Source organism: Scomber scombrus, chromosome 12, assembly GCF_963691925.1.
Source record: "Scomber scombrus chromosome 12, fScoSco1.1, whole genome shotgun sequence".
NCBI classification, from domain to species: domain Eukaryota; kingdom Metazoa; phylum Chordata; class Actinopteri; order Scombriformes; family Scombridae; genus Scomber; species Scomber scombrus.
Genome location: NC_084981.1, coordinates 25,566,107 through 25,581,439, shown reverse-complemented (window position 1 = coordinate 25,581,439; position 15,333 = coordinate 25,566,107). Strand labels below are relative to the sequence as shown.

At 38.2% G+C, this 15,333-nt stretch overlaps 1 protein-coding gene across 1 annotated transcript in view; it reads left to right on the top strand.

Annotated features, from left to right (window-relative positions):
• Window positions 1-7,395: 7,395 nt before the first annotated feature.
• Window positions 7,396-15,333, top strand: part of epas1b (endothelial PAS domain protein 1b) — a 66,295-nt gene continuing 58,357 nt past the window's right edge. The window contains exon 1 of the mRNA XM_062429913.1: window positions 7,396-7,819. Coding sequence (XP_062285897.1) covers window positions 7,794-7,819 — 26 coding nt within the window. The 5' untranslated portion in view covers window positions 7,396-7,793. The remainder of the gene's footprint in view (window positions 7,820-15,333) is intronic.

Genomic DNA, 15,333 nt, shown 5'->3' with positions numbered 1-15,333 from the left:
AGGTTGTGGTTTGGCTGAAAATTTCTACTTTCATTCTTTAATTACTTTACTGTAAAGCTGCAACAATTAGTTGATTAATTGATTAGTCAATTAGAGGATTCATTGGCAACTACTTTGATAAGGAATAAGCGTTCTGGTCATTTTTTTGAGCCAAAAATTAGCTTCAGCTTCTTAAATATGAGGACTTAATGCTTTTTTTTGGTCCTACATTATAATAAACTGAACATCTGTTGGTCTAAAGTTGTCACTTTAAACTCTGGAAGATTATAACTGTAATTTCTGACATTTATAGACAATATCGGCACATTAATTGATAAGGAAAATACTCATTAGTTGCAGTGATAACAGACAAAGAACATGTCTAAAGGAGCTTTTCTGAAGTACTTAAAGTAGATAACTAAAAATGATTATTATTACAAACTTAAACAGATAATTAAGTATAGATTAATACAATATCTGACTACCTTCCACCTGCTTCTCTTTGAGCTTCTATTGAATCTGAAGCTCAACTCCTCTGAGCTCCATCAGTGATGATAGTGACTTGTGCATAAGCTCTATTTTTATGCATCTTTTTTTTTTTTTTTCTGTTGCATTAATAATAAATAAGACAAGAGTGGCGATCTATGTTCCTCACAGAGCCGCCAGTCTGCAGGTTCAACTCCATCTAATCTCTACCTGATGGAGAGCTTTTTTAGCGTAGTGGTTCCCTTGAAACATGATATATTAATAGGCCGACCAATCACCTTTTTTTACTTGTGGTGTTGTTGTCGCTCACATCTCGTTTCATACAATCTTGTCAGCGTCTTATTTGACCGTCACCACATTCATTTTCACGACCAAAATAACCAAAATAGTTTCAGCTGCCTGACCAGAACCAAACATACATAGTGTAGCAGTCACTTACACATACTGTCAGTGCTTTTTTTTCCAGTTTGAATGTTTTTTTGTGAGATATAAAGCAAGGGAAAACCTTCCTGCAAAAATGTATTTCACTAATGCTAAATATTTACATATGAATGTAATTTATAAAAGAGATGAGGTGGATTACAGCATGTTGCAGGAGATGCAGCGGTGTCAACACATGCACACATGCAGAGGACATTTCTAATGACTTAATAGTGTCTTGTAGTCAGTAATCATGAAACCAACATACATGCAGCACTGTACATGTAGCATTAAAACAACAGAGTGTGTATTAGTAGCAGCAGTAGTGGGAGTAGATACAGTAGCTGTAGGAAAACACTCAAACACACACAAACACACACACATAAGGACAGCAGTGCAGATTTAATTGTCTAAAACAGTTAAATTGCCGACTAACTTCCACTTTTAATGCTATTTTCTTCTCTCTTAATGTGTCTCCTGTTGCATTTTTGTTTACTCTTTCATTTATATAAAAAAAAGAAGAAGAATTCAAACTGTTTGTGTCTAAAAATACGACTCAAAAAACGGATGTTCTCTCTCCAGGAAGTCCTCCATGCTAAATGCCAAATGCTATCTCCAAAATTTCCTCCCGTCATCCTTTTTAGTTGAATGTTTTACTACCGAAGGAAAAAAATGAAATATACTTCATGTATGGAGTTCCTTTTCTGTCTTTTTTTCTCCCCCTTTATTAAGTTAAATTGAATCCAGAGTGGCATGAGCCTGATTTCAATCAATGGAAACAGTATTATGATTTTATTTACGGCATCAAACATTCATCTCCTGCGGGTCATATGCAGAATGTTACTGTATGTAAATGTTTTCCATATATACAGTATATAAATAAATAAATATATATATATATGTTTTTGGTTTTTTTGGCAGTCCCTGTGTTTGTGAAGCTTCGTATGTACATTTTGTCACCTGACGTGTGTTTTTTTGTTTTGTTTTTGTTCCTTTAATGAATTAATTTCATGCCTTTTTTTTTTTTGTGTGTGTGTGTTTATGTTGATATTTGTTTTCCTTTGCGCTGCGTGCCAAATGTACTGTATTTTAAAAGGATGTGAAGTGTATTTTAATTTTTGAAACAAATTAAATATCATGATGTCAGAAATAAACTTGTCTGTTTTTTTATTTTTCTATTCATTTTTTTTTGCATTAAAAATCTGCAGCTTAATCCTTCCTGCTTCATGAATTCAATAAAAAATGACATTAACTATTCAATGTAATGGTTTAGCCTTTAACCCTCCTGTTGTCCTCGAGTCAAGGAAGGAAGGATGGAAGGGAGGAAGAGGTAAGAAAAGGAGGGAGGAAGGAAGGAAGGCAGGAAAGGAAGGAAGGGAGGAAGGAAAGGAGGAAGAAGGAAGGAAAGGAGGGAGGACGGAAGGAAGGGAGGAAGAAGGAAGGAAAGGAGGGAGGAAGGAAGAAGGAAGAAAAGGAAAGGAGGGAAGGAAGGAAGGAAGGAAGGAAGGAAAGGAGGACGGAAGGAAGAGAGGAAGAAGGAAGGAAAGGAGGGAGGAAGGAAGAAGGAAGAAAAGGAAAGGAGGGAGGAAGGAAGGAGGGAAGGAAGGAAGGAAGGAAAGGAGGGAGGAAGGAAGGCAGGAAAGAAAAGAAGGAATTTGGAGGGAGGAAGGACTGAGGAAAGAAAGAAGGAAGGTAGGAGGGAGGGAGGAAAGAAGGAGGGAGGGAGGGAGGGAGGGAGAAAAGAAAAGAGTAAGGAAGGAAAGAAGGACAGAGGAAAGAAGGAAGGGAGGAGGAAAGAAAGAAGGAAAGAAGGAGGGAGGGAGGAAGGAAGGACAGAGAAAGGGAGGTAGGGAAGAAGGACAGACGGAAGGAAGGAAGGAAGGAAGGAAGGAAGGAAGGAAGGAAGGAAGGAAGGAAGGAAGGAAGGAAGGAAGGAAGGAAGGAAGGAAGGAAGGAAAGAAGGAACAGTCAAAACAGACAAGGTCAATTTAACCCGGGAGGACGACACAAAGGTAAAATATAGAGATTTGTATCACACATTTTACTCAGTTTAAGCACAATGTGACGTCACCGAGCTCTGAACAATCAGATAAGGATGATCTGACACGGCTTTAAACTAGAAATCACCCTCAGAGATTAGTTCATACCTTCAGAGATTATGCACGTATTAATTGGCCACTTCAAGTAATCTCTTCCATCTCAAACATTGTGCGCGGTTGACAGGAAGATTGATGTGAGACGCCAGAAGCAGTTATCTGTCTCTGAGCTTGTGAGAAATGTGGTGAGACCTGCTCTTAAACTCAGATTGGTGGTGGGAAACTGAACGCTTGGAGGCTTTAGTGACAACAGCTATGACGCAGGCTGGGTTGCTTTATCTACTTTTCATTTTTTTGTTTTTACCTCATCATAGATGTATAGACTTAAAACGTGTCCTGTACTGTGTGCTCGATCAATCTGAATTCTACACACACATACATTAATACACAGTCATGTTTTAACCCTCCTGTTGTCCTCGAGTCAAGGAAGGAAGGAAAGATGGAAGGAATGAAGGAAGGAAGGAAGGAATGATGGAAGGAAGGAAGGAATAAGGACAGATGGAAGGAAGGAAGGAAGAAAGCAAGGAAGGAAGGAAAGAAAGAAAGAAAGATGGAAAGAAAGGAAGAAAAGGAGGGAGGAATGAAGGAAGGGAGGAAAGGAAAGAAGGAAGGGAGGAAGGAAGAAAAGGAGGGAGGGAGGAAGGATGGAAGGAAGGAAAGATGGAAGGAACGAAGGAAAGAAGGAAGAAGGAAGGAAAGGAGGGAGGAAGGGAAGGAAGGAATGAAGGAAGGAAGGAAGGAAGGAAGGAAGGAAGGAAGAAAATGAGGGAGGGAGGAAGGAAAGGAAGGAAGGAGGGAAAGAAGGAATGAGGGAAGGAAGGAAGGAAGGAAGGAAGGAGGGAGGAAGGACAGATGGAAGGAAGGAAGGAGGGAGGAAGAACAGACGGAAGGAAGGAAGGGAGGAAAGAAGGAACAGTCAAAACAGACGGGGTCAATTTGACCCGGGAGGACGACACAAAGGTTAACATCTTAACTTCATATCAGACGGTCGGTTGCACTGAGTGGATAACGCCAAACAACGACCGTGAAAGGCTGCAAACGGTGCACTTTGATTGACCTCATCTGCACCGATTTACGCAGTGAGTGCAATTTTATGCAAAACAAAGATGTGCTGTAGAGATACTCGAACTCTCACACCACCGCTGAGGCCAACTCCTAATGTTTGTGTCCCGTGTTGCACTAAAACTACCACAAAAAAAAGAAGAGAAAATGAATAAAGACAATTACATACTGAATTAGGTGTAGTTAACAGTACAGCATCATTTGAATCTTATTTGTAATTAAATTATCATCAGAAGATACTGTAGATTAAATATGATAAATACTCTGGCCCTGCTCTTTGTGTCTGCAGCACTGTTTGCATATTTTAGCTCGTACCATGATGTGCGAAGCCTTAATGGACGGTGATGTAATGGATGGCAGAGAGATGACCTTTTGAATGGGAGATATTAAACGCATACGACTTGGAATATCTGTTTTGAGTATCAAACACCTACACACTGAACGCTTGATAGTGGCTCTGTAAAGTTTGGAGCTGCTCCTCTCTCTGCTTGGCTGTAAAGAAGTTACACTTTTTATCCCAGTTTTAAAAGTAAACAACAACAAGTGAAATAAATATCCTCACATATATTCAAATGCTGCTAGACTAAATCCTACAGACTGCTCCTTTAGGTTTTTGTAGTGAAACAGGTTTTATTATTGGAAATGATCAACTTTTATCCCCTCCAGACATAAAATTACACTGCTTTGAATAATAATGTGTCTTTTGATGTGGTTTGCTTTAAAATTCCTGGTTTTTAAATTCTTGAAATTCTTTTTTCTGCCTCATTGAAAATTCATTCATCTGTGATATGTTTTTAATTTCAAGAAGAGGACACAAGATGTCTTCTGCATCACTGTAAAGTCCATTTTCAGTGTTTGTGCACTCTGGAGGGGGTTAATTCTGATTTGGGGGACGACATGTTAAGAACACACAACAAAAAACAATGTCAGCGTAAATTCAAAATGCACAAACTTAATAAAAAAGTAAAGTTTATGGCAGAGTTGTTGGATTATATTGTGCATGTTAACTAATAAAGTGGTCAGTGAGAGAGCAGTAAAACTCAAAAGTCAACATTCAACACAACAAGCACATTTATAAGAGCAGAGAGGGGGCTTTAATATTTTAAAGATTGACTTGGAGTCCAGTCCAAACCACAACATGAGTTTGAGCATTTGCAGAATTCCTCATTTCAATAATATCATCTTAAATATTACACAGCATCAAACGAATATATATGTGTGTGTGTGTGTGTGTGTGTGTGTGTGTGTGTGTGTGTGTGTGTGTGTGTGTGTGTGTGTGTGTGTGTGTGTGTGTGTTGTGTATATATGTGTATAGGTGTGTGTGTACATATGTGTATAGGTGTGTGTGTATATATGTGTATAGGTGTGTATGTGTATAGGTGTGTATGTGTATATGTGTATAGGTGTGTATGTATAGATGTGTATATGTGTGTGTGTGTGTGTTTGTGTATATGTGTGTAAAGGTGTGTATGTACATATGTGTATAGGTGTGTATGTACATATGTGTATAGGTGTGTGTGTGTGTGTGTATATATGTGTATAGGTGTGTGTGTGTGTGTGTGTGTGTGTATATATGTGTATACTGTAGGTGTGTGTGTGTGTATGTATATATGTGTATAGGTGTGTGTGTGTGTGTGTGTGTGTGTGTATATATGTGTATAGGTGTGTATGTATATATGTGTATAGGTGTGTGTGTATATATGTGTATAGATGCGTGTGTATATATGTGTATAGGTGTGTGTGTATATATGTGTATAGGTGTGTGTGTATATATGTGTATAGGTGTGTGTGTATATGTGTATAGGTGTCTGTGTATATATGTGTATAGGTGTGTGTGTATGTATGTGTATAGGTGTGTGTGTATATATGTGTATAGGTGTGTGTGTATATATGTGTATAGATGCGTGTGTATATATGTGTATAGGTGTGTGTGTGTATATACGTGTATAGGTGTGTGTGTATATACGTGTATAGGTGTGTGTGTACATATGTGTATAGGTGTGTGTGTATATATGTGTATAGGTGTGTATGTATATATGTGTATAGGTGTTTATGTATAGGTGTGTATAGGTGTGTGTACATATGTGTATAGGTGTGTGTGTATGTATGTGTATAGGTGTGTGTATATATGTGTTTAGGTGTGTGTGTATATATGTGTATAGGTGTGTATGTATAGGTGTGTACATATGTGTATAGGTGTGTGTGTATATATGTGTATAGGTGTGTATGTATATATGTGTATAGGTGTGTGTATATATGTGTATAGATGCGTGTGTATATATGTGTATAGGTGTGTGTGTATATATGTGTATAGGTGTGTGTGTATGTATGTGTATAGGTGTGTGTGTATATATGTGTATAGGTGCGTGTGTATATATGTGTATAGGTGTGTGTGTATATATGTGTATAGGTGTGTGTGTATATATGTGTATAGGTGTGTGTGTATATATGTGTATAGGTGTGTGTGTGTATATATGTGTATAGGTGTGTGTGTATATATGTGTATAGGTGTGTGTGTATATACGTGTATAGGTGTGTGTGTATATATGTGTATAGGTGTGTGTGTATATATGTGTATAGGTGTGTGTGTATGTATGTGTATAGGTGTGTGTGTATATATGTGTATAGGTGCGTGTGTATATATGTGTATAGGTGTGTGTGTATGTATGTGTATAGGTGTGTGTGTATATATGTGTATAGGTGTGTGTGTATATATGTGTATAGGTGTGTGTGTATATACGTGTATAGGTGTGTGTGTATGTATGTGTATAGGTGTGTGTGTATATATGTGTATAGGTGTGTGTGTATATATGTCTATAGGTGTTTATGTGTATATGTGTATAGGTGTGTGTTTGTGTGTGTGTGTGTATATATGTGTATAGGTGTGTGTATGTATATATGTGAGTATATATTTGTATGTATAGGTAACTTTTTTTTTCTTTTATTATGTTGTGTTGTTACATTTTGTATTCATTGGGTTCTTTTATGCTCATGGTCGAACCCCAGGAAGAATAGCTTCAGCAAGTCTGCAGCTAATGGGAATCCTAATAAAAAAACTCAACTAACTCAACTAAACTACTGGAGGGAACGTGTGGAAAATGGAAAAGAGGACCCTACTTTTCCCCCCGTTTACACTAATTTCCTCCCAGCTCACACCTGTTGCAGATCAGAGTAACAAACAGGTAGAGGAGAGAGAAACACACAAGGGGAGGAGCGGGGCGGTACAGTGGGGAAGGGGGGGGCGGCTCCCGGCGTTGTTTCCAGCCAATCGTGGCTCCGGGACGAGGACAGCGCCTGTCACGGTGCCAGCTGAGCTTCAGGTCAGAGACCGAGCAGCTCTGGGAGGAAAAGAGAGGAAAAGTTTTGACAAGCGGACCTGCGGGCAGCTCCTGTCAGCAGCAGAACAGCAGCAGCAGAAGCGGCTCAGAGATCGGCTTGTGTGCAGCGGCTCTGCGGGTGAGAGGCTGTACAATCCTCGGCAGTGTTCTGAGACTGTACGCCCCCCCCCCCCCCCTCAACTCCTTCAGCATTGGACGGTCACACTGTGCCCAGTTTTATGGACTAATGAAATAATCTCTCAGAGTGCTCTTTCTGATTTGCGCACTTCCATGTAATATCTACTTCATTTTTTTTCTTCTCGATTTAAAAAAAAACAAACTTTTGACTTTTTTTTATTTAATTTGAAAAAGTTGGACTTAACTCAGACTGACGGGGAATTACAACATATTGTGATTGTGCAAAGGTGAAACCATGACTGCCGATAAGGAGAAAAAGAGGTAAGATTTTAGATTAATTCCTCTCTTCTGTCACTCTCTCTTTCTGTTTTATAGATTATGAGTTTATTAATCCGCAGTCTGTTTGTTTAGTGTATAAATTGGCTGATAGTTGGCTGCTGGGGCACACAGGGAGACCTGTTGCTGCAGCGCTGCATGTGACTTGGCCTGGATTTCTGTTCTGATAGTGTTCTTGATAAATCACAGTCACAGCTAGTGGCTTCATAAAGAAGCTCTGTATCAATGTTAATGTGTTTTTAATGCAATAATGGCACCGCGGTGGTGATTAGACTCATGTAAGGTAAGTGGTTGATTTAACCTGGTGTCCAATTGACTGGACATGTCGATTGCAACAGGTTGTCGATGTATTTAACCAGATTTATTTAAGGTCGAATCACATTTTATTTAATATATGTTTATTTGTTGCAACAATAAGGATACATTACATCCAGATGCTTATTAGTAAAAACAAAGAAAAACCCAGTTAAAGAAGCTCAAAAGTTACATTATATTGCATTTAAACAGCTGATGGATAGCAGAACCCATCACTGATTGTCTTATAAGCAAATGCATTTATTTATTTAAGGTATAAAATGTTCTTAAATACTCTTAAATGATTTGATCCCTGCAAAGAAATCACATATAATAGCCTTTACAGTCTATAGGTGTGTATATATATGTCTGTATTTTTAGGTGTAAGTTGTGGTTTCTTGACATGAAACGACTGTGTCCTGCAAACTTTCACACCTCTGCACAGGTGATGCTAAGCAGACTGTTAAAAATACAGGTTGCACAGAAAGCAGCAGTACCCTCATGTCTTTCAACAATGATGAAATGTCTGCAAGAAGTTTAGAGAAAGTCAGATCAAGAAAAAAAAAAGGTCCGTGCAGCCCTTTTAGAGCAGAATCTATGACAACCTCTAACCTCCTTTATAAGAGAGGAGGTGGGGGTCTTTTATGGGGCAATAACCAATTAGTCAGACTGCAAGTTTCCTCTTCAGTTATCTTGTAATAGCGTGTAGTACAGTAAGTCTGCCTCGCTGTTACAGCTGGTTAATCACCGCTGGGAGTTCTGCCAGATCTGAAAATCTGCTGCTTTTAGATCTTGGGGCATTTGCAGCATTTGTGTCAGATATGAACTTTTTGTCCGCTCGTTCATCAGATAATGTTTGTCCAGAAACCTGCTTGTCAAACATCGATGAACATGTGTGTATTAAAGCTGTAGGACACGAGAGGCTTTCACCTGATTTACATACATGTGCAACACTTGAGATGCATTCCTACTCTTCTTTTTTTAATGTGGCGTCAGATCATTGATACTGTGTCTTCCTAGCAAACTGCACCCTGTTTTTGGTTGTTAATGTTCACCAGCACTGATGATGTCACAGGCCTAATCTTGCATAATAATGCTTTACTGGTCACAGCTTGTCCTGCTTCTTGTTGCCATAACAGCTACTTTTTCACATCTGGCAAAGAGCGAGAATTAAAATCTTACCTGCTGAAGATCTCTAATTTAATTTGTGCTTCTTTTTTTCTTATTTTTTCTCTCTCATCTCTCTCTCATATCAGATTGTGTAAAATATGTTTTAATATGAGTCATGAAAACTGTGAACTCAACAAATTGGACATTTTAAATGAGAGATTTTGAGAGATAATCTGGTGAAATGGGAGAAAAATAAAGTTGAATATTGAGAAATTAAGCTTCAATCAGCCGAGTGTGAGGAGGAGGGGGAGGGGGGGGTGGGGGGGGGTTGTCCAGTCCAGTCCAGTCCACTCATGTGACTCTCCTCTCCTCTAAACACTATCAGCTCAGGCCTATAAGCATGAACACAGCAGGTATTAAGACACCGGACCCTCTGTCATCAGGGATGAAAGCGAGACAGAAAGAGAGAGAGAGAGAGAGAGAGAGAGAGAGAGAGAGAGAGAGAGAGAGAGAGAGAGAGAGAGAGAGAGAGAGATAATGACATTAAGAGACAGAAAGTGAGATGAGTCCAGGAGGATTTCCTCTGGCTCGTCAACGCCACGGAGCCATCGGCCATTTTAGGGAAGGAGGACCTGCAAGTGCGTCTCTGTCAGGCTGCGGATGAAAAGCGTCTCTGTGTGTGTGTGTGTGTGTGTGTGTGTGTATCTAAGTGTGTGAGAGTTCACTAGTTTTCGGTCTCCTCGTTGATGCGATGTGTGTTTCCCTCTTGTCAGTGTGTGTTTGTGCTGCTGCTGCTGCCTGGAAGTAATAATTGCCCTGATAAGTTATAGTGTGATTTATGATGGCTGCCTGGCAAAAAGAACACTGTGTTTATTTGAGATGCGATCTTCATGTAATTGTTTATGATGTTAAGGGAAAAATAAAATTTACCACTTCGGTTTTTATAGTCGTAGTTTAAAGGCTGTAATTCCTGTCAAGTGAAATCTATCTCAACAAACACATGTCATGCACAGGGGATAATAAACAATATACAGAGTCACAGAAGTCACAAAAACACATCAATAAAACATTTTCACACTATCTAACAGTAGTAGATGAAGTGGTGCGGCTGCAGAGTCTGTTATTGTCTATATAATTACACTTTAAAGTGCATTATGGCTTTTATAGCATGACAGCTTACTACAACCAAAAAGACTGGGAGAGTTGACATCATCATATTTGTGTAGTAATATATTGGTCTGTAGGCTGAACTAACAGTAATTTCTATTATTGATTGATTATCTAATTGTTTTCGTGCTTAATCCGTTCATCCTTTAGTCAATGAAAATGTAAGAAAATGGTAAAAAAAAATACTCACAATTTCCCAGAAACCCAATTTGAAGTCTTGCTTGTTTTGGTCGACCAATAGACTAAAATCATAAGATATTCAGATTACCATCATTCAGGATTTTTGCATTTTTGCTTAAAAACTGACTTGATGAATGAAAAATTGAGACCCATCACAACTGTCCAAAAACTCATAAATATGAAGTTAACCGTCATGGAAAACAAAGCAAACCATCCTAAAAGTCACAGTAGAGAAACTTGAAGTTATGAATCTTTGGTATTTTTGCTTCAGGTTATGATTTAGGGGCGTTGGTACCTTTTGTGATTGACGTGTTGTTGCCACAGCAGTACGTGAGGTGCTGTATTTGAACCCAGTCACTTCTCATCACTTCTTGCTCCAAATAAACCAAGATGGAGTCAAAATGCAAAACTCGAGGCTTCAAAATGGGAGCCAACAAACCAATTGGTGGCATTACAATGGTTATGTAAATTATGTTTTTTAGCATCTATATATACATCACTTGCTGTCATGTCTTATAAAAGGAGTCAATTTAATTTAACTATCTTTGCCAACATGTGACAAGCTGGTTTTTGGAGTTTTGCATAGCTCGAATTAGCTCCCCAAATGTTTCCTTATTGACTTTTTTAACAGTCAACACAACACATAAGTGACAATAATCCAACATTTGTATTATATTAGTTACATTTCCCCTTAAATTATAATTTCAAATACACAACATTTGACTATCAAAGTCATCTGAAACTGACTCAGATAGTGCCGCTATGTGGACGAGACTGCACCAGGCTGAGTTAGCAGACAGGTTTTGATTCGCATCAGAAGATCACTCCGCAGCCAGAGGCAAACCAAAAAAAATAAAAACAATGTCTGAACAATAATATGTTCTAAAGCTGCTGGATTTTTAATAGTCAGGTTATAGACATTGTTAGAAAGACCGAGGGCGGAACCTACGTTTGTTGTTGCCATGGTTTCCTTCTGACCAGTTAATGCGTTACACTATGAAGCCGGCTAACTTTATTTTCCCTAATGTGCGTCCTTAAATGAAAAGTAAGTTATGTCAAGTGATGTTTCACTGATTGTTTGTGTGACCATAACCTGTTTATTGATTTATGTAAATTTGACGGCATTTATAGAATTTAAAGGGCAGTTATAGCACTCGTTAGCACTTGTTAGCATTATGCTAGCGCATTTCTATAACAGTTAGGCTATAAGTTTTCTGTTATCAATGCTATAAATAGTAACAAGTTATTTTATCACCATTAACACGCTAATATATTGCTTTGAGAGAAATTGTAATGGGAAATTGTTTGGTTGCACTGTTCAGAAAGTTGCAAATTAGTCTAAAAAATCAATGTAAAAAAGAATCGTGATAAAATCGTGATCGTGATTTTATTATAAAAAAAATGGTGATATGATATTTTTGCCATATCGCCCACCCCTAGTCCATATTTTTTGGGTGAAATTTGAGCAAAAGTGACACCTGAGACATTTTGTTATAATAATCAGCCACCTTGTTGCATCGTAACAAACGACTAGATTAAGTACAGTTAGTCTAAAAGCTAAATGCAATGATACAATTACTCATGAGGAGACAGCTTGTGGATCTGAAGCTCTAAAGCAAATTTGTCAAGATCATTTACAGATTATTTTAAACTGCATCGCGTCTTTCATATTTAGAAACATCCACCTCCTGACTGCTGGCTGACACTCAGTCTAACCTCACTCCTCCACTCTTCCTGTGTTAGTTGTGTTTCTGTCACACCTCAGCAGCGGTTTTATCACGTTACTCCTCCACCACCACCACCACCACCGACTACTAAATATCTTTTTTATTTTTACAACCTCGTCCTCCTTGACACCAGAAATAGTTAAGGGGCCTGCGAGGAACCCCACTCACTTCTGTCAACATGTGATTGCAACTGGAAACAATGTTCAAAAGGTCAGAGTCCAGGGCAGCTGTCAGGCAGGCGCATATACATTACATGACGACCAGGAGATTGATCCAATCTGGTGTATTTTCTGTCTCTTTTTGTCTGTTTTAAGACTTCTCACCTTTATCATAAACAGCGGGGGTGTAACAGTATATTCAGGCACAATATTAGCTAATAGAATAATGTAGAGCATATGAAAAAATGTCAAATTACAACAGCTAAACTCTCTTTCCAATGTAGTTTTTTGTAAATGTAATGCAAAATATGTGCAAAAAAGTTAACTATTTATATATATACAATTTTATTTTTTATAGTGTTTAGATATTAGTTGCATTTTTCACTAAAATGTAGAGAAACACCCCCCCCCCCCCAAAAAAAAAAGTTATATTTGTACGTGTTATGACTACAGAAGAATGTTCTACTGTCATTTTTCTTTTGTTAAAACTTCTTAAAAGTGACTTCTACATCATTTATCACATTGAAACTCTTAAAGCTCTCGTTGTTGTTGTTGTTATAAGTTATATCAGGTGTACATTTCTGCTGTGCATCATCATCTCTGTAGCTGTTTTTGCTTGTCCTGCTTGTAATTTCTAGCTGATCCGCTGCAAAAAAGTGCTCCAAACTTCTCCATATGTTGTTTTTATAAATATGAAAAAGTAAAGCAAGAAATGTTGGGTTTGCATCAGCAGCAACTTAACACGAAGAATGCCTGTTAATAGACAGAGGCTGAACAGAGGAACAGTTTAAGATAAAAGAGGAGAAATGAGCATCATAGGTCTCTTTTTAAATAGCAAAAATGTAAAAAAAAAAAAAAAAAAAAAAAGAAAAGTTATCAAAGTGTTTTTTAAGTGTTTTAGTTAGGTCAAAAACATCTCTGTTGACTCATTAACATTACATTTGCATTGTATCATTTGGCAGACGCTTTCACCCCAAATGAATTATGAGTCTAAAGGCTGAATGAGTTTTTTCTAGGTTACAGTATGATAAAGTGTTGCAGCTTTAAAGAGCATTGACGAAGCGTAATTTCCCATTAATCTCTTTGCACGTCAAGTTCTTGCATGTGTGCATGTCTGCGAATGATGCACAACCAGAGTTTAGCCTTTCATTCACCTTTTGGGTTTTATAATGTCTACTAAACTAAACAACACCAGCTTGGGATATTGTTGCATTGTTGCGCCTCGCTCATAATAGGAGACAGAGGAGGAGGAAGTGCTGCCAAAAACAAGACGGACAGAACAGATGGGGAGGAGGACATAAGACATATTTAACAAGACAGAGAGGACGAGATGATAGAGATGAATATAAATCAATAAAGGCTGCAGAAGAATCAGCTCTGGCCCAGCACCAAACTCTTCAGGCCTGTCAGCTCAGCGGTTCACATCATTGCGGCACTCTGCAGCGAGCCGAGGCCTGTTTGGCACAGCGCCGCCATGCCTCTTTTGTGCGCTAACCCCGGCCTCCCAACACTACCCAAACATCACGCCACTTACAGCGGCCGCTCAACCTGCCCCTCTGAAAGACAGAGGAATGCAAGAAGAGACAGAGAGAGAGAGAGGGAGAGAGAGAGAGAGAGAGGGAGCAATGAGTGGATTTACAGATTCTTGTACACAGAAAAGAGTGATTGGAGGGTTTTTTTTTCAGAGATGCAATTAAGTGAATTAAGTCAAGAACTCGGCTTCAGTTCAGTTTGGAGGCTTTCACACACATATTTTTCTATTCTACTACATTTACCCAACAACTGTGGCTGCCCATAGCATGACATATGATCATAAAACATTACTAATATCTTTATCTCGTTCATTTACTCTCTTTTCTTTCATTTGTCTTTTTAAGGTTTCGTCACTCATTCTTTAAGTTCATGCTTTCTTTGAGTGTTTCAGTTAACTTTTAGGGGAAAGTTCAGTTCAAGTGTTCAGTCATTAACATCAAATATAAGTCATGTTTTAGATCTGCAACTTACACTCCTTTATTGATTGGTCTTTTTCAAGTAATAGGCTAATTAAATAGTCACAAAATTGAGTGAAAAGTCCATCAGAAATACACGAACATCTTCAGAAGTCTATTGTCTGACAGCAGTCCGAAACACAAAGATACTCAGTTTATAATGATATTAAAAAAAGAGAAAATTGATTGTTTTTTATACCCAATTATTCTTTTGCTATTGGACTGATGGATTACGCAACCATCCATTTAAGCTTCATTTTGCATGTCGATTTGGGAATATTTTAGCTTCAATTTCTGACTTAAAATGACTCAACGTTTCAACTTTGAGACCGAGTCCTTTTGGTGATTAACCCAAATAATTAAACATCCAAATCTGTTAACCTAAAAAGTATCTATGTATGATCTGTTTCCTCACATTTAATTGTTTCAAGATGTGAATGTTCTTCTTAAGTCTCGAGGCTTTATAGAGAGTCAAATCTCAAGCAAACTGAGTCCCACAGCAGTGAAATCCAAACTTTAGAGTTCAAGGATCAAATCTCAAATCTTGAGGCTCTGCGTGAAACACAAAGAGTTGTTGACAGAAGGGATTAAAATGCTGACATCTTCAATAAGAGTGTTTACAGTAGATGAAATGTTCAGTCATGTATTATATCCTGCTCAGTTTGAATGTTATTGTCAGTAATCAGTTTGTTTAGAGGCTTTGGATGTGCTTTGGATTTCCCCAAATCATGTTGCTGGATAGTTTCTTTGGGAAACATTTGTACCTCGACATGACAGAACTGGAAACTGAAACTTGAATAACACACATGTTTTACTTTTGGTTTGATAACTTACAAAAACAGCCTCTTTTCATAATGATTCCCAGACTCCAGTAG